The 19112-nt window shown below is 39.1% G+C and overlaps 1 protein-coding gene and 4 non-coding genes across 5 annotated transcripts in view; 3 read left to right on the top strand and 2 right to left on the bottom strand.

Annotated features, from left to right (window-relative positions):
- The window catches only part of LOC111963700 (vesicle-associated membrane protein 2-like), a 13594-nt gene extending 6579 nt beyond the window's left edge, over window positions 1–7015 (bottom strand). The window contains exon 1 of the mRNA XM_023987205.2: window positions 6703–7015. Within this exon, the coding sequence (XP_023842973.1) occupies window positions 6703–6704 (2 nt within the window). The 5' untranslated portion in view covers window positions 6705–7015. The remainder of the gene's footprint in view (window positions 1–6702) is intronic.
- Window positions 7016–16943: 9928 nt separating this feature from the next.
- On the top strand, window positions 16944–17077 carry LOC111964538 (U8 small nucleolar RNA). Its single transcript, XR_002877394.1, has one exon. It is a non-coding gene; the product is annotated as a U8 small nucleolar RNA (small nucleolar RNA).
- Window positions 17078–17447: 370 nt separating this feature from the next.
- On the top strand, window positions 17448–17529 carry trnas-gcu (transfer RNA serine (anticodon GCU)). Its single transcript has one exon. It is a non-coding gene; the product is annotated as a tRNA-Ser (tRNA).
- Window positions 17530–17933: 404 nt separating this feature from the next.
- On the top strand, window positions 17934–18007 carry trnat-agu (transfer RNA threonine (anticodon AGU)). Its single transcript has one exon. It is a non-coding gene; the product is annotated as a tRNA-Thr (tRNA).
- Window positions 18008–18500: 493 nt separating this feature from the next.
- trnal-uag (transfer RNA leucine (anticodon UAG)) lies at window positions 18501–18582 on the bottom strand. Its single transcript has one exon. It is a non-coding gene; the product is annotated as a tRNA-Leu (tRNA).
- Between the last annotated feature and the right edge of the window lie 530 nt (window positions 18583–19112).

Below are 19112 nucleotides of genomic sequence, written 5' to 3' on the forward strand. Positions count from 1 at the left end.
GCACCTCGCCTAAACAGGTGTTCTACTCCGCTAGCCAGCACCTCGCCTAAACAGGTGTTCTACTCCGCTAGCCAGCACCTCGCCTAAACAGGTGTGCGTTTCTTTCGCCTCCAGATTGCTTGGAATTATCCATCATCACAGTACTCACTGAGGCTGAATCTCAACCTTATAGGTTTGGATCAAGTCAACAGCTTGAATGGATGATGGGAAAAGTAGGCAGATTATCTCTCTTTAATGAGCCTCAACAACAGGCTGAATGGTTTACAAATACTGAACAGTAACATCCAACACCAGGATCCAAGGGCCTAGATAAAAGGATCCACCAAGCATGAAATAGAATGATAAGAATCAGCTGTGCTTACGACCCTTTTCCACAGRATTCATAACTCCCACTACTGAAGCACATTCAGTGAGATTCTGAATGAATCCAAACCATCACATTCTCTGTCCAAAGAAGGCACCTACATCTGAAAGCTGAATAAAAAGCTGAATAAATTGATAAATTATGCTCTCTCTCTCTAATTACAGACAGGAATCAAATGTTTTTACAATCAAGATGATAGAAAAATTGAAAGAAAGCTAATCATAATGTCTGGCTGGCATACTATCTGTCCTAACAGAATCCTCATAAAGGAAACATGAAGATGACCCATAAATTCTGCCTGTCATGTCTGGCAGACATACCATCCTGACCTACATCCTTTATCTAGGCATTTTTAGGGCTGTTCTAAGGGGAAACGAATGGACGACAATCATACATCCTGAAGCAATTACCACATGTCTGGTCCTATCAATGTATTCTGTCCATGTATTCTAACCATCTACAACTGGGTACAATAACTCATTACTTCTCACCAAACTACATGAATGTGGCGTCTTTGTTATCCTTATGAGCTCACTGCAGTTTTTTCAAAACCTTGACTATTTGACCATTTAATTCAAAATAACACTGGCAAGGCCCAAAACATAATGATGCAAGGGAGAATGCCAGGAAGTCCTTCCACTATGTGTTAGTAACTCACTATGTGACCATGTAGTTGAGCTGTGTTGGTAACTCACTATGTGTACGCATGGGAGCTGAATGTGTTAGTAACTCACTATGTGACCATGGAGCTTGAGCTGTGTTAGTAATCACTATGTGACCATGAGTTGAGCTGTGTTAGTAACTCACTATGTGACATGTAGTTTGAGCTGTGTTAGTAACTCACTATGGTGACCATGGAGCTGACTGTGTTAGTAACTCACTATGTGACATGGAGCTGAGCTGTGTTAGTAACTCAATGTGACCATGGAGCTGAGCTGTGTTGGTAACTCACTATGTGACCATGGAGCTGAGCTGTGTTAGTAATCATATGTGACCATGGACTGAGCTGTGTTAGTAATCACTATGTGACAATGGAGCTGAGCTGTGTTAGTAACTCACTATTGGACCATGGAGCTGGCTGTGTTAGTAACTCACTATGTGACATGGGAGTTGAGCTGTGTTAGTAACTCACTATGTGAGATGGAGTGAGGCTGTGTTGGTAACTCACTATGTGACCATGGAGCTGAGTAATATAAGCATATTACAAAGGAGGAAGTTTACATACACCTTAGCAAAATACATTTAAACTCKGTTTTTCACAATTCCTCACATTTGATCCGAGTAAAAATTCCCTGTCTTAGGTCAGTTAGGATCACCACTTTATTTTAAGAATGTGAAATGTCAGGTATAATACTAGAGAGAATGATTTATTTCAGCTTTTATTTCTTTCATCACATTCCCAGTGGGTCAGAAGTTTACATACTCTCAATTAGTATTTGATAGCATTGCCTTTTAAATTGCTTAACTTGAGTCAAACGTTTCGGGTAGCCTTCCACAAGCTTCCCACAATAAGTTGGGTGAATTTTGGCCCATTCCTCCTTACAGAGCTGGTGTAACTGAGTCAGGTTTGTAGGCCTCCTTGCTCGCACATGCTTTTTCTGTTCTGCCCAAAAATTTTCCATAGGATTGAGGTCAGGGATTTGTGATGGCCACTTCAATACCTTGACTTTGTGACCAGGGCTTTGTGATGACCAATCCATTTTGCCACAACTTTGGAAGTATGCTTGGGGTCATTGTCCATTTGGAAGACCCATTTGTGACCAAGCTTTAACTTCCTGACTGATGTCTTGAGATGTTGCTTCAATATATCCACAGAATRTTCCTTCCTCATGAAGCCATCTATTTTGTGAAGTGCACCAGTCCCTCCTGCAGCAAAGCACCCCCACAACATGATGCTGCCACCCCGTGCTTCACGGTTGGGATGGTGTTCTTCGGCTTGCAAGCATCCCCCTTTTTCCTCCAAACATAACGATGGTCATTATGACAAAACAATTCTATTTTTGTTTCATCAGACCAGAGGACATTTCTCCAAAAATGCTTTTTTATAGCGGTTTTGGAGCAGCTTCCTTGCGGAGCGGCCTTTCAGGTTATGTCGAAATAGGACTCGTTTTTTCTGTGGATATAGATAATTTTGTACCTGTTTCCTCCAGCATCTTCACAAGGTCCTTTGCTGTTGTTCTTGGATTGATTTGCACTTTTAGCACCAAAGTACGTTCATCTCTAGGAGACAGAACGCATCTCCTTCCTGAACGGTATGATGGCTGCGTGGTCCCATGGTGTTTATACTTGCATACTATTCTTTGTACAGATGAATGTGGTACCTTCAGGCGTTTGGAAATTGCTCCCAAGGATGAACCAGACTTGTGGAGGTCTACAATTTTTTTTCTGAGTTCTTGGCTGATTTCTTTTGATTTTCCCATGATGTCAAGCAAAGAGGCACTGAGTTTGAAAATAGGCCCTGAAATAGATCCACAGGTACACCTCCAATTGACTCAAATTATGTCAATTAGCCTATCAGAAGCTTCTAAAGCCATGACATTATTTTCTGGAATTTCCCAAGCTGTTTAAAGGCACAGTCAACTTAGTGTATGTAAACTTCTGGTCAACTGAAATTGTGAAACTGTAAATTGTAAGTAAAATAATCTGTCTAAACAATTGTTGTAAAAATTACTTGTGTCATGCACAAAGTAGATGTCCTAATTGACTTGCCAAAACTATATTTTGTTAACAAGAAATTAGTGGAGTGGTTGAAAACCTAGTTTTAATGACTCCAACCTAAGTGTATGTAAACTTCCGTCTTCAACTGTATCTTTTTTTTGTTTCGGTGTGGTGATGGCGTGTATTGTGTCTCGCCAGTATTTCCAGCACCCAAGTAGAGCAATAGTTGTGTAACTGTAACTGCACCCCCAAGCAGGGGTCATACACTGTACACTAAATGGCTTTAGGGAAGTAGTAATTTTCATAATAGCTCTAACTGTATGTGAGAGTGAGTATCAAACTCAATGTTATTTAATTTGAAGTCTCTGTAGCCTTTTTATTATTGTATAATCATATGGGTATCATAGGGATAAGTGGGAAATAATTAATACACAGCATTGAGTATGAACCGCTTTCAATCTTGTTTCTCAACTACATCTTGAGGCTGCCTCCTGCCTGTAGTGACCCCCTTCTTCCAGCAGAGTGAGACAAAACTCAGTATAAAGGTCACCTTTAAGTCCGTCACACACAGCTAATCTCCATGTGGCTACAAATCCTTCTGTAAACTCCTGATGTTTTCGTTTGCCTGGCTTTATCAGTCCAAAGCAAGCCCGGTCTGGAAACACTCATTTTCTGGCTTGTGTCATTTTGTCAAATGAATCATTATGCTACCCAAATCTTATATATTTTACTGGGAGCCTCCATTATGTTAGTGAGGTCTAGGTTGGTCGTGTTTTTTCTCATCTTGTTTACAGGCCAAATCCTGCCCAGTCTCTTTCACCTTCATTGCAGAAGGGGCCATCGTCATTGCGCCGCGAGGAAAAGCGAGATGAACGATGGAGGAGGACGGTTATTGGCAACTCACCCTGTGTGTTTTGTAGATCCTTCCCCACATTGCCTACAACAACCATTGTTTTCTCAGGGACTCGAGATAAAAGCAGAGGGTGGATTGTGTGCACAGTGACGGGGAAAATATTCAAAGTGAACGACAAAATGGATTGTGTAAACTAACCTCGGAAATGAGACTAATGGAGTGTCGACAGCAGCCTTGGGGGAAATCCAGGGCAAGACCACGCTGTAAAGGGGTTACCATGAATTTGACAGTAGCTTACAGGCAGCTTGGTGGCAATTAAAAGTCTGTATATCATATTAAAGTACACCTACTGTAATATACATGTGGTATCAAATCAAGTACTGTGTAATGACACACAGTACAATACCGTACATTTTACTGTATTATACTGTAGAAAAGTAAATGCTACCGTGATTGGAATGAATTCATTGATTAATTAATTGAGGGGAGGGGTTTGTATTTCACAGAATTTTTCTGTTATTACAACGGATTGGTGCAAGCAGGTTTACTGCTAGGTAAAGTGTTCACACATTACATCATATTAATGAATATTTGGTGTTTTATATCACTTGCACTTCTAAATGCCTTAACAAAGGCTTCTAAATTGGCAGCGACTACAGCGCAAAACAGACCAAAAGGACTTGGCAAAACACTCAACCATTTAAGGTTTAAGACTTGCTGCCACTGCAATCTGTCCACTTTAAATTGATGGGGCTCTAAAACCAAATATAAGTTAAATTGGTACAACATTCTCACTCGCAGGTGCAGCAAATATGCCTCAAAATATGTTAATGAGCCAGAAACAACAATACCATGCATCAAACTAGTGGTCAAAGGTTTTTGTCAGTCTAAAGATACAGTATGGTACTGTATTCTGTGGGATGGATTTACAGTAAGAATAGAAATAGAGCCATTTCCCCACAAGACACCCTAATTTACAATATGCTGCAGTAAAAGGTTTCAGAGTTGTTTTACTGATAATACCTAAAATGACTATATTAATTACAGTTGTATTTTACAGTGCAGGCCTAACTCACATTGGCAACGTCCTCAACCAATATGATGGAAAAAAACGTCCCTTGTCAAGCAAATCAGCCTATCAGCCAGTTAACAGTTCATATTCCCTTTGAAAAACAGCTGTCATGCTCAGCTTGATCATTCTACACACACGCACACGACAATTAGCCTTTTGTTATTAATAGGCAACTACATGTCTTTCTTCACTGCTTTATGGGCTGTATATGACCGATTGACATAAACATTCAAATTAAGCATTTACAAATAGTCTTTCATCCATTACGAGACAGCGCTCACACACCATAGTCACAAAGTGGACTAGCCTGTAAATCGGTTTCAGCACTGTGGGAAAACAACGAAAGGCAGCGCTGTCCAGTGTTGAGAAGTAGGATTGGCACGGGCGTTGCATGGTTCCCCAACATTTCTTCAATTTCAGTTAGCATAAAGAGAGGGGGTTTCATGTTTGTTGAAAAGGTGAGGGTGGTCCTGAGTTTCGTCTGAAAGCAATGTCACCACCAATTTATCGGGGGCGTTACAGTGAGAAAATAGGATACATGCATAACCAATGGTATGGCTACATGTGTTTATCAACAGCATGTTGAAGATGTAACACTGACATTTGTTGCCTGGCCTCAACGAGATGTACCGGTAGTCTGTTTCAACACCTTGTTTGTATGCACGAATCAGCAGAGAAAAACTAACACGGCCATCTTCCCTGGCAGTGAAACACCTGCGTCCCGTAACCTAGCAGTCGCAAAAAAAACAAAAAATACAGACGAGTGAACATAGTAGGGCTATAGCTTGTCAAGGAAAGGATCGGAAAACGGTCACATCCCCAGTGTACTCTTGAACCCTCAAATAAAATACTTAAATCGCGCGACAATCGACAGATATGAGCGTCAGTTACCCCCACCCCCACCGTTGGTTAGCAATATCAAGTAGGCTAAATCCATAAAATTGCTAATAATAGTCTACTCTACATCCATTACATCCAAGATAATATGTATGTGTTGCTTCTCTAATAAGATGTTCAACATGTTGAATTAAATAAAATATGTTATTAGGTCGAAGTTGCTCATAATAAGTGTCTTTTGAGCAGTATCCATTCATTTGTCTAGAAAGGAATAGCAGAAATCAATCCAAATAACCAAATTAGAAATGTGTAGGTGTTCTACTTTCAATTCCAATTTCATTTTACAAATGGATATTCAGATAGCCTACAGACAAATAAACGGACGTCAACCCATTCAAATCAAACCAGTTCAACCCGGAGAAAACGCGTGCATGTCCAATTCCAATGAGAAGAAAATACATATTTTAAATGTGAATAAATATACCTAATTATAAATAGCCAACGTGACTGAAATATGTTGTAATGAAATATGGCTGACAACAGGGGCCAATGAGTAACCGTTATTCGACGCCTATMGAATAGCCTATAGGCTAATGTTGGATATATCTTATTTAACCTATGTGTGTTATAATGTGTTGTCAGTAAATGTTGATAAATAAACATCAAATAGTAAATATAGTAAATCAACACAATGATAATGCAATTATAGTGTTCTTTAACCCTGACGCACGATTCAAATGCCATATATGCCTTGGAGACAATTGTTAATTTAATTGGCTTTCTAAAACCATTTATGAACAACAAATAGGCTTGCACCCTGCTACCCTACCGACCGTGGAATGATACATTCACATTAGACAACAAGCAAACAAAGAAAATACATGTCACCAGTAGGTTAGGCAACAGGGTGATACTCACATTTCTTATGATGGTTTATTAATGTACGCAAATCCGACTGGAATGTAGGCTATTCGCCTAATAAGTGGCTATTGAGTGGGTTGCCTTCAGCGCTCTTTTTCCTCTCGCTCCCTCTCAATTGATTCCCTCTTCTGGCGTTTTATATAGGAGGGAGTGATAATGTTTACCACCAATATGTGTTGATTTCCCCCTTGTAAATGTTCCCCTTTTCTCCGTTCGTGTGCTTCTTTTATGCCGCACCTCGCCAATATSGTTGTATTATAACTGAGCTACCGCTAGACTCCTCTGTGTCAGTACTGTAATGAACATGTAATAAACAGACACTTGGATTAGGGGAACGAAGATGGTTTGATGACGTCATTCGTCATCCAGGGAGCCGCAGGTTTAAAGGGGTGGTCAGCCAAAGGAATGGTAGACYTATGGCAATGTGCCCATATACGGTCAAGGTTTACCAGGGGTTGATCAGTTTTAAAATCCATAAAAATCATAATGGTTAGGAAACTATGTCATTGAAAACCATAATGTATTAGTTGAAAAGGCAGAGTAGGCTATTGTCATTTTGAGGGTGGACCTCATTAAAGGTGGATGGAACGTCAACAAAATGGCGTTCCTTGTAAGGGGGTGGGGTGAAACTCCAGCCTCATTGAAACCAGCAGGTTAATCACGAGAATTGAGATTTAACTACCGTGGTGTATAAAGGTTGGATATTTTTTAAATATTTTTATTTATTTAACCTTTATTTAACTAGGGTTAACTACCGTGGCGTCTACAGGTTGGATATTTTTTCWATTTTTTTCAATTTAACCTTTATTTAACTAGGCAAGTCAGATATTAACCTGATATTAATGCCTGGCAACACTTCCATAGCCTACAGTGGTGGAAAAAGTACCCAATTGTCATACTTGAGTAAAGATACCTTAATAGAAAATGACTCAAGTAAAAGTGAAAGTCTCCCAGTAAAATACTACTTGAGTAAAAGTCAAAAAGTAATTTGTTTTAAATATACTTAAGTATCAAAAGGACCGAAGACAGCCTTTTAACAAAGTTACTTAAAACTGTTTTACTTTTGTTAATTAATTTGTACACATTTTAAAGGCTTTTACAGAATTMGATGTTTTTTGCAAGAAAAATTACTTTTATTCATGGTTGTTTCTATTGTTTTTAACAACATGTACTTACATTTTTTTTTAAATGTAATACTCGAATGCTGTTTTATGCTTTTATGATGTTTTTATGTGTATAAACGATGTAAACGAAAATGAGCTGTTTTTAAAGGAAATTGATAAATAAAAACTTTCCAAAAGAAAAAAAAAGTATCAAAAGTAAATGTACTTCCTAAAATATACTTAAGTATCAAAGGTAAAAGTACAATTATAAATAATTTCAAATGCCTTATATTTAGCAAACAGCACCATTTTTTATTTATTTTTTATTTGCAGATAGCCAGGTGCACACTCCAACACTCAGACATAATTTACATGAAGCTGATTGAGAGAATGCCAAGAGTGTGCAAAGCTGTCATCAAGGCAAAGGGGGCTACTTTGAAGAATCTAAAATATATTTTGATTTGTTTAACACTTTTTTGGTAACTACATGATTCCATATGTGTTATTTGATAGTTTTGATGTCTTTACTATTATTCTACAATTTAGAAAATAGCAAAAAATAAAGAAAAACCCTGGAATGAGTTGGTGTGTCCAAACTTTTGACTGATATTGTATATTTAAGCAATAAAGCCCAAGCGGGTGGCAGGGAGCCTYGTGGTTAGAGTGTTGGGTCAGTAACTGAAAGATTGCTAGATCAAATCCCAGAGCTGACAAGTTAAAAATCTGTCATTCTGCCCCTGAACAAGGCAGTTAACCCACTGTTCCTAGGGCCGTCATTGTAAATAAGAATTTGTTCTTAACTGACTTGCCTAGATAAATAAAATATAGGGCCAATATACCACGGCTAAGGGCTGTTCTTACGCACGACGCACGATAGTGGTACACTATATTGAGTACCACATACCCCCGAGGTGCCTTATTGCTATTATAAACTGGTTACCAATATAATTAGAACAGTAAAATAACTGTTTTGTCATACCCGTGCTATACAGTCTGATATCCCACGGCTGTCGGCCAATCAGCATTTTAGGTTCGAAACACCCAGTTTATTAAAATAAAACAATACATTCCACTAGCTAGCTACATCCGTTATGTTACATTGTATTTAGTATCATTAGCCCATTTAATGTAATGTCATGCAACAAATATGTACTCTGGACAACAAGTGACATAAAAAATGTGAAACCACATTACTTTATACAGCTAACATTATCCTCAATAATTCTAATATTATAGATTAATATATAAGTTTATGATCATATCCTACCTTGGAAATGGTATACATAGAACATTATTTATATTGTCATGTTTATTTACCCATGGTTGTGATTGAAGAGTGGTTGTTGCCTGGACTGGTTCCCTTTGTAAGCATACAGGTATGGGCTACATAGATTCAACCCCAGTTCTGAGTTGGCTGTTGTTTGCAGATGGTTTCATGATGCTCTGAAGAAATTTCTGCTGTACTATTTGTCAGATATTCACAATTTTATGTCAAGTATTTTATTTTTTCATCAAAGAAGTCAGCTTCCAAATGTGGAAGGACATGCGCACCACTCTTTTTTTGTTGTTGTTGTCATTTTAGCAGACCAGAGTTGTAACGCCAGGGTTGTGGGTTCGATTCCCATGGGGGACAAGTATGAAGTTAACAATAAAAAAAAAATGATGGGCCAAGTTAGCTTGCTGGAAAAAAGTATGGCCAGATCACACAAACATTTATTGTGAGACGCTAATACTAACTACATCGTAATATATTGGCAATACATTTTACATACACTGCTATATTGTGTTTGAGTGACTAATGAAGACTCCAGATTGAAGGATGCAAATGTAGATTGATCCAGGCAGATGAGACCTGCTGCTGACAGTCAAGAATTTTGACAGGTTACCAGTATGGAGCGAAATAGCTGCCAAAAGGTTGAACATATGCATCGTTAAGATCGTAATAAAATCCATAAGTAAATTGTTAAGATTGTAAGAAAAGCCATGCATGAAACATGAAACGTAAACGTTAAATTACATCTGTAAACGTACTATGTTACAACTATGAATGAACATTTACACGTTCAATTCTTACTTTACGCCTCCCTTTACTTGGTTACAGACCTTTTTTATACGTACAAACTTTTGTCAGTAATGTGGCATCTGCAAAGGACATTAAACAAACGTAGCTAGTCAAAGCTAGCTAGTCATATATGCTTTTTTTGTTGATGAGATGAAACTGCCAAAACTCCGAAAGGTATTATTGTACGTCAGAATTGCAACACAAGATTTGTTCTAGCCTAAAATGTTAGCCCGTAATCGTAACATGGTGTTTGTATGTTCACAGGTGAAATTTTCACAAGTGGATTTTTCTTATGATCCTAACAATTTACGTATGGATTTTCTTACGATCCTAACGATACGTACGTTCAACCTTTTGGCGGCTATCTGGCTCCATATACCAGCCAGTGGCCTTTATAGCACCATATCCTACATTACCATCCTACACTATATATACAAAAGTATGTGGACACCCCTTCAAATTAGTGGATTCGACTATTTCAGCCATACCCGTTGCTGACAGGTGTATAAAATCGAGCAAACAGCCATGTAATCTCCATAGACAAACAATGGCTGTATAATGGCCTTACTGAAGAGCTCAGTGACTTTCAACGTGGCACAGTCATAGGATGCCACCTTTCCAACAAGTCTGTTTGTCAAATTTCTGCCCTGCTGGAGCTGCCATGTCAACTGTAAGTGCTGTTATTGTGAAGTGGAAACCTTTAGAAGCAACAACGGCTCAGCCGCGAGTGCTGAAGCACGTATCACATAATAAACATCTGTCCTCGGTTGCAACACTCACTACCAAACGGCCTCTGGAAGCAATGTCAGCACAAGCACTGTTCGTTGGAAGCTTCATTAAATGAGTTTCCATGGCCGAGCAGCCGCACACAAGCCTCACCATGCACAATGCCAAGTGTCGGCTGGCGTGGTGTAAAGCMTGCAGCTATTGGACTCTGGAGCAGTGGAAATGCGTTCTCTGGAGTGATGAGTCACGCTTCACCACCACTGGCAGTCCAATGGACATATCTGGGTTTAGCGGATGCCAGGAGAACGCTACCTGGCCGAAAGCATAGTGCCAACCGTATAGTTTGGTGGAGGAGAAATAATGGTCTGTAGCTGTTTTTCATGGTTCGGGCTAGGCCCCTTAGTTCCAGTGAAGGGAAATCTTAACGCTACAGCATACAACGACATTCTAGACAATTCTGTGCTTTCAACTTTGTTGGAACAGTTTGGGGAAGGTCCTTTCCTGTTCCAGTATGACAATGCCCCCGTGCACAAAGCGAGGTCTATACAGAAATGGTTTGACCCGATTGGTGTGGAAGAACTTAACTGGCCTGCACACAGAGCCCTGAACTCAACCCCATCAAACACCTTTGGGATTAATTTGAACGCCGCCTGCGAGCCAGGCCTAATTGCCCAACATCAGTGCCCAACCTCACTAATGCTCTTGTGGCTGAATGGAAGCAAGTCTGCGTAGCAATGTTCCAATATCTAGACGAAAGCCTTCTCAGAAGAGTAGAGGCTGTTATAGCAGCAAATGAATGACATGCTCGACGAGCAGGTGTCCACCTACTTTTGGTCATGTAGTGTATCACCACTAGCTTACACAGCTTATCGATATCTTGCCTACTGGAACCTATGAACCTTGTCAGTGAGGTGTTAGTTTGCTAATATAGATGGCACAAACATGGCTAGCGTACTGTTAGGCTAACTAACTAGCTCGCTAGCTAGCTACAATTATTTATACATAATTGGTTAGCTATGTCTTGTTAAAAATGGTAACTAGCCGTGCATGTCCAACTGGGTGTCCAGGTGGGTGTCACCATCACTCGACTTCAGCTGTATATAAGGCTGGGTACCATGAGATATTGCTCTAAATCTGGTTTTCATCAGACAGCAACTTAGTTGAAAAGGTAAATGCAATGACTTAACTCTGGCTAGATACAGTACATTAAACACAGTGATGGGGTTGACTGATGACTCACGCTGAACTTATTTCCACTGCTCTATCGATCGCTCCATACATTCATCATTGAGAAGAAACTCTAGAGGGCTAGGAATCTCCTGGTATCTTCTTGCTTTGTAAAGTGTTGTAGCCTGTATGGAAATWGTTTTGCCGACATTGTTGGGGAGTAGTGAACTGCAGTACATATAGTTCAACAAGTAATTGAACTACATTTTGCAGTAGCTTGGTGGTAATAAACTAAATTGAAATCTTGGTAGTATTTTCAGTTGATAATTACTTTTTTGCCATGTAGCAGTGTAGCTAATTACTGGAACTACACAATCCTGTTTTTTACAAAAAGACAAAGAAATATGGGTGAAGTAGGCACCGATTTCCTTTCTTTTTTGGGGCATCAGACCAGCCTAATTCGCGTTTGAAACATCGTTTTTGTGTTTAATAGGCAAAATTACACATTCTGTTAACATATAACCCATATGACCCAACATACAAAGTTATATGTTCTTACCATTTGTAGTCTATGACATTTGAGATTTACATATGACCATTTTTCACAAAGCATTTTGGATGTAGTGAACTACTTTTACAAATTAACTTTAGTTAAGTAAACTATATTTTTCTTAATAGTAGCTTTAGTTTAGTTTTACTTCTTCCAGTGTTAAGTAATTGTTAACTTGGTAAACTATATTTTCAGAGTAGCTTCCCCAACACTGTTTGCCAAACAGTAAATTAATTATCAGTTTCAAAATGTCTACATGCGTGTCACATTACTGAAGTGTGTTATCAAAATATGTGCAGCATGAGTGAGGAGCTAGCAGTTGCAACACAGAGGTTCCTCATGACAGGCTTGTTAGAAATGAGTGGCGCTGGCTGTACCTTCCAGCAGTTTTACACAAGAGGCACCGTGCTCTCGCGCTGTAAAGGGGACATCGGCTCCACTGATAGTCTAGATAGTTGATAGACTAGCAAAGGGCTACCAAAAAGATCAAGCCGACAGATTATCGGTCGTTCTCTAGTTGGCTCCCATTCAAATTAGCCCCAATGTTGTATTTTTAAATCTTGTTCACTCTCTTAAACTAAATACCATGGCCATTTTTTAAAATGTTGTTTGAAAAGTCTGATACAATATGATTTGGTTGATATCGTTATCAACCTGCATAACCCTTAAAAAAATAAATGTTAATGTGCAGGGTGTGCTATTAGTGGTTTCTTTTTTTGCAAAAAAGCATTTATTTTGCTAAAATTGTAGTGGGTAGTTCCAGTAGCAGTATTAATTTTGTCAACAATAACTGTGATGAAAGATATTAGTCAACAACCTATTTTTCCTGACGAAAACTAATGACAATAACGAGACCAGATGCCCTGAAAGAAACGATAACTATAACAATTTATTTTCATTTTTGTTTGACGAAAATGTAACAAGATGAGAAATCTACATGAGACTAATYGGCATTCAATTTGACATGAAGCTCCTTTTAATCTGTTTTGTCCAATCATAAATGCATGCCTTTGCAGAATATTTTGTGCAATCTTCTCATTGGTGGGTAATGTCCTTCAGTTGTGCAAGCAGTCACATCAGTCAATCCTCTCTCTCTTTTGAACTGACGCGCAGCCAGGAAACTTCAWTTGTAATTTACCAAAATAAGAAACAATAATGTCTTTGATCATCTTTGTTTTCATATAGGCCAATTTTGCTCTAATCACGTCAGAAGCTCTATTTGCCATGTGCGCTGTTATTCATCTATCTGTGTTGCTGCTCTCGTGATGTAACGGGCTTCCTCCTCTTCGAGGAGGAGTAGTGATTCGACCAAACTGCAGCGGGTTGTGAATACATAATGATTTAATAAACAAAACTGAAGAACACGACGAACACTAGAATAATTACAAAACAAATAAACGAATGTAGACAGACCTGGACCCGAACTTACATACAACGTGAAGAACGCATGAACCAGGAAACAGACTACATAAAACGAACAAACAAAAACCGGAACAGTCCCGTGTGGCGTAACATACTGACACAGGAGACAATCACCCACAAACAAACAGTGAGAACAACCTACCTTAATATGACTCTCAATCAGAGGAAACGTCAAACACCTGCCTCTAATTGAGAGCCATACCAGGCAACCCAAAACCAACATAGAAACAGAAAACATAGACTGCCCACCCAAAACTCACGCCCTGACCATCAAACACATACAAAACAACAGAAAACAGGTCAGGAACGTGACACGTGATCCACAAATGTGAGTTGCGGTTGTTTTTCTTTGTTCAATTGGAAAAACGAATGCTATTTGCTGAATACTAGGAGTGAAAGCACTGTTATTTACCATACYTCGAGGGATATGATGGGGAGAAAATCAGAGTTGTAAATTGTTTAACCTGCAGCCAAGACTATATAGCCTATACATGGTTAATTATGGCTGGCATTGGTTCAAATCTGCCATAATAATAATGTTGCCAGCTAAGGTATACGAGGGGATGGTAGGCCTAGTTGGACAAGGCTATCTGTGCACAAGATGGAAGATAAAGGTAAATATTATTTAATGGAAAGAAAATGCACTGACTATTATTTGACTATAATGACTGTGACTAAAACTAGACAAAAAATGACCAGACTTTTAGTCGACTGATAATAAAAAATGTTACGAAGGATGAAATTACTAAAACGTGACTAAGACTTAAAGGTATTTTAAGACTAAATCTAAGACTAAAACTAAATCTAAAATACTCAAACTAATACTAAAACTAAATCTAAAATGGCTGCCAGAATTAACAATGTCCAGTAGTTAGCTACACCGCTACATGGCAAAAAAGTACACTGAACAAAAATATAAATGCAACACATAAAATGTTGGTCCCATGTTTCATGAGCTGAAATAAAAYATCCCAGAAATGTTCCATATGCACAAAAAGCTTATTTCACTCAAATTCTGTGCACAAATTTGTTTACATCCCTGTTAGTGAGCATTTCTCCTTTGATAATCCATCCACCTGACAGGCGTGGCATATCAAGAATKTGATTAAACAGCATGATCATTACACAASTGCACCTTGTGCTGGTGAGAATAAAAAGCCACTCTAAAATGTGTAGTTTTGTCACACAACACAATGCCACAGATGGCTCAAGTTTTGAGGGAGCATGCAATTGGCAGGCTGACTGCAGGAATGTCCACCAGAGCTGATGTCAGATAATTTAATGTTAATTTCTCTACCATAAGCCGCCTCAAAGGCTGCACAACCGCAGACCACATGTGCCCATGCCAGCAAGGGCCTCCCCTTCTTCACCAGCGGGATCGTCTGAGACCAGCCACCCAGACAGCTGATGAAACTGTGGGTTTGCACAACCGGATAATTTCTGCCAAAACTGTCAGCAAAAGTCTCAGGGAAGCTCATCTGCGTGCTCGTCATCCTCACCAGGGTTTTGACCTGACTGCAGTTCTGCATCGTAACCGACTTCAGTGGGCAAATGCTCACCTTTCGATGGCCACTGGCGTGCTGGAGAAGTGTGCTCTTCACGGATTAATCCCGGTTTCAACTGTACCGTGCAGATGGCAGACGTGTGGGGACGAGAGGTAAGCTGATGTCAACGTTGTGAACAGAGTGCCCCATGGTGGTGGTGGGGTTATGGTATGGGCAGGCATAAACTAGGGATAACAAACACAATTGCATTTTATCTATGGCAATTTCAATGCACAGAGATACGGTAATAGATCCTGAGGCCCATTGTTGTGCCATTCATCCGCCGCCTTCACCTCATGTTTCAGCATGATAATGCACGGCCCCATGTCGCAAGGATGTGTACACAATTCCTGGAAGCTGAAAATGTCCCAGTTCTTCCATGGCCTGCATACTCACCAGACATGTCACCAATTGAGCATGTTTGGGATGTTCTGGATCGACGCGCATGACAGCGTGTTCCAGTTCCCGCCAATATCCAGCAACTTTGCACAGCCATTGAACATCTATGCGAAGGAGATGTGTCGCGCTGCATAAGGCAAATGGTGGTCACACCAGATACTAACTGGTTTTCTGATCCACGCCCCTACTTTTTTATTTTTTAAAGGTATCTGTGACCAACATACGCATATCTGTATTCCCAGTCATGTGAAAGCCATAGATTAGGGCCTAATTTATTTATTTCAATTGACTGATTTCCTTATATGTAACTCTGTAAWATCTTTGAAATTGTTGCGTTGCGTGTGTATTTTTGTTCACTGTAATTAACTACTGYAAACACTACAAAGATTTGAATTTAGTTAATCTACCATCAAGCCACTGCAAAATGTAGCTGAATTATTAGTTGAATTACATGTAGTGGCGCTACTCCCCAAGTATGTGTAGTGTAATGTAATAACTAATGTGGCATGGTGACAGGGAGTGATATAGGCTAGGACCAGATAGGAATTAAAACATGATGGAAAACATTATCTGTAACTTTAATTAATCAGTAAATTCATATTGAAATACACTGGGTCAGCTGTACCCTGCTGCTAAAACTGTTTTCTGAGTCCTACTGTTGAATCTGTTTACGAAGTGTGTTTCTTTCTGTCACTGTCACGATAAGCAAGTGCAAAATACATTTCCATGGGGGCACAGTCTTGCGAGTTTGATGTTGTGTTTGTACATTTCTGCTGCGTGGAGCATCAGAGCACCTTTGCCATCACCAGTAAACGGGATCAGTACTGGAGTAGCAGTCTCGCGAGAGCTAGTTTATTTCGTTTGTTATCTTTTGTATTTATTCAGCGAAATAGCACAGTAATTAGGACGAAGTTCACCGCATGAGGTTTGCTTGTAGAAATAAGTTGTTGTAGTTTAGATGATAAATGTTACATTTAAAAAACAAATAAACGAACTGGAGTAAGCACCAATAGGAAGGCTGGTGGTGCTGAGATTATGCTAATATTCGCCGCAAAGCATTCTCATCAAATAAGCAGAGGATCTTGATGTTTCATGACATGTGCGTAAATATAACGATAGGCATACAAAATATCAACTTTTTCATGGTGCTGACATGGACTTAAAATTAGAAATATATCAGTATAGTCTAAAAATGTAATCTTGTAACCGTGATGAAAAATGACTTGCCACGCATACTTGAGCATCGCTGCCATGTCATTGCTTTATCGTCAGTGAGGTATATCCTTACCTGTTACTTCAGAAATGAAGTATCAGAACATGATGAATGGAGTAAGATGAGATATGATTATTCTCACCTGGTCCTCGGAGAAACGCAACACTCCGGGGATCCTATTCTGATTAACTGGCGACGTAAGAGGTTTTGTTAAAAAAAAGGTAATAAGGTCTAAAACGTTTGTTAATTTTGTCAATAGATTGTAATAAGGAAATACAAACGCAGTACATCTATCCAATTCTAGCGAACTGGTTTGAAAACAAAGGTGAAATAAATAAAAACTTGATGACTTCCGTCCATGCACACAGATAAGATTCCCTAAAAACACGCCACTTCGAAACGGCTAATGACTTTCTTGTAGCAGGTTATAATTTACGCAGCAGGTTTGGAGAATTAAGTTATGGGAAATAGTATTGAGATCTCAAATTTGTTAGGAGGCAAAATATATTGTCGGTTATGAGATATTCATAAACATTATGCAATAATTTTATGTGATGACGAGGTGGCCGAGTGGTTAAGGCGATGGACTGCTAATCCATTGTGCTCTGCACGCGTGGGTTCGAATCCCATCCTCGTCGGTGGAAGAGATTTTGTCCTCGATGGGAGATTTGTTATTGTAGATACATTTTCGTTTCACATTGCATTGTTAATATTACGTATAGCTCGATTTCTAAACGAGTATTTAGGGAAATTAAATTCTTGGAGATTTAGCAAACAGTGCGGTGATTACCTCTATCGACATGCAATGGAATTCAATGTAGGCCTCTCAAATCCTTTATAAATCAGGTACATTTTCTATATTTCACTACGGCAGTTACAGGACTGGGTCATAGCGATACATTTGAAATGCAGACGGCTACTTTTTTTCGTGACCATTAAATAACATTATATTAATAAATATAGTCTGAATAACGCTACAATTTGCAGTTATTTAAATATATGGATAGCGTACAAAAAACATTTCGCTCGTTGTATTACCAGTGGTGCCGTGGCTTAGTTGGTTAAAGRGCCTGTCTAGTAAACAGGAGATCCTGAGTTCGAATCTCAGCGGTGCCTTTTACATACAACCGCTCAGCTATCACTTAATTTGAACAGAAATGCAAATGTCGCTAAATTATTCATTTTTAAGTGTTTTGAAGTATACTCTAGCTATATTGTTATGTTACCATATATACCACCATGTTTACATGTTACTGAACAAGCTATCACAGAATTAGATGTTCATCTATGTTTCTCAAACGTCAAATTTCGAAGTGTTTAAGGTTACATTTAGGCACTAACTCCGAATTTTTAAGGTTAGGGTTAAGTTTAGACATTAACTCCGAATGGTTAAGGTAAGTAAAGGTTAAGGCTTGGGATAGTATTTTTTTATATTTTTGTGTTAAACCTTTCTATTGCTGGATTCGAACATACAACCGGAGACAGCTGCTTACCCTAGCAAAAACAAAACCTACTTCAAAATAATACCCTGCTAACCCAAATGTCCTCGGACATGTATAGCGGTCGAATACTGACTTGAATCACTGGTGCCCTGGCCTCAAAACTCAAATGGCAGCGGTGGGATTCGAACCCACGCCTCCTGAGAGACTGGAGCCTAAATCCAGCGCCTTAGACCGCTCGGCCACGCTACCTTTCAGAAACTCTCGAGAAATGCTTTCCAAAACACAAGTCATAGCCAGCTACATGATAATGTACTCATTATTGTGTTGCTTCAGTGTCCCTTATTACATACTCACTGGCACACAAATACTGTATCTCGTCCTGCTAATTACTCTAGCTAGCATTAGTTTGTAGTAACAGCATCCAAATCATACAAAATGCACAAAAAAAAGTTGTATTAGTCCTACACATTTTAAATCTATAAAACAGACTGTCCTGATAGATCGTTTAATTTACAGTTTCAGTTCTCACCGCTGGAGGTCGACCTTGTACCACAAACAATTTCAAATGGGACGTGACACTTATTTTAAAAAATAATATTAATTGATAACAGACACACACACGTTGAATACAATATATTATAAATCCGTTGTCTCTACAACTCAAAACAATATTCTCTGATGGAACTGAGAAATGTCATACATGGTGGGAAATTGTTGTGTTTGTGTACAATTGTGTTTGTTATGGTTTTGCTCACAGTCCTACCTGTATTTGGTAAATT

This window comes from Salvelinus sp. IW2-2015, linkage group LG5, assembly GCF_002910315.2.
Source record: "Salvelinus sp. IW2-2015 linkage group LG5, ASM291031v2, whole genome shotgun sequence".
Lineage (NCBI taxonomy): Eukaryota > Metazoa > Chordata > Actinopteri > Salmoniformes > Salmonidae > Salvelinus > Salvelinus sp. IW2-2015.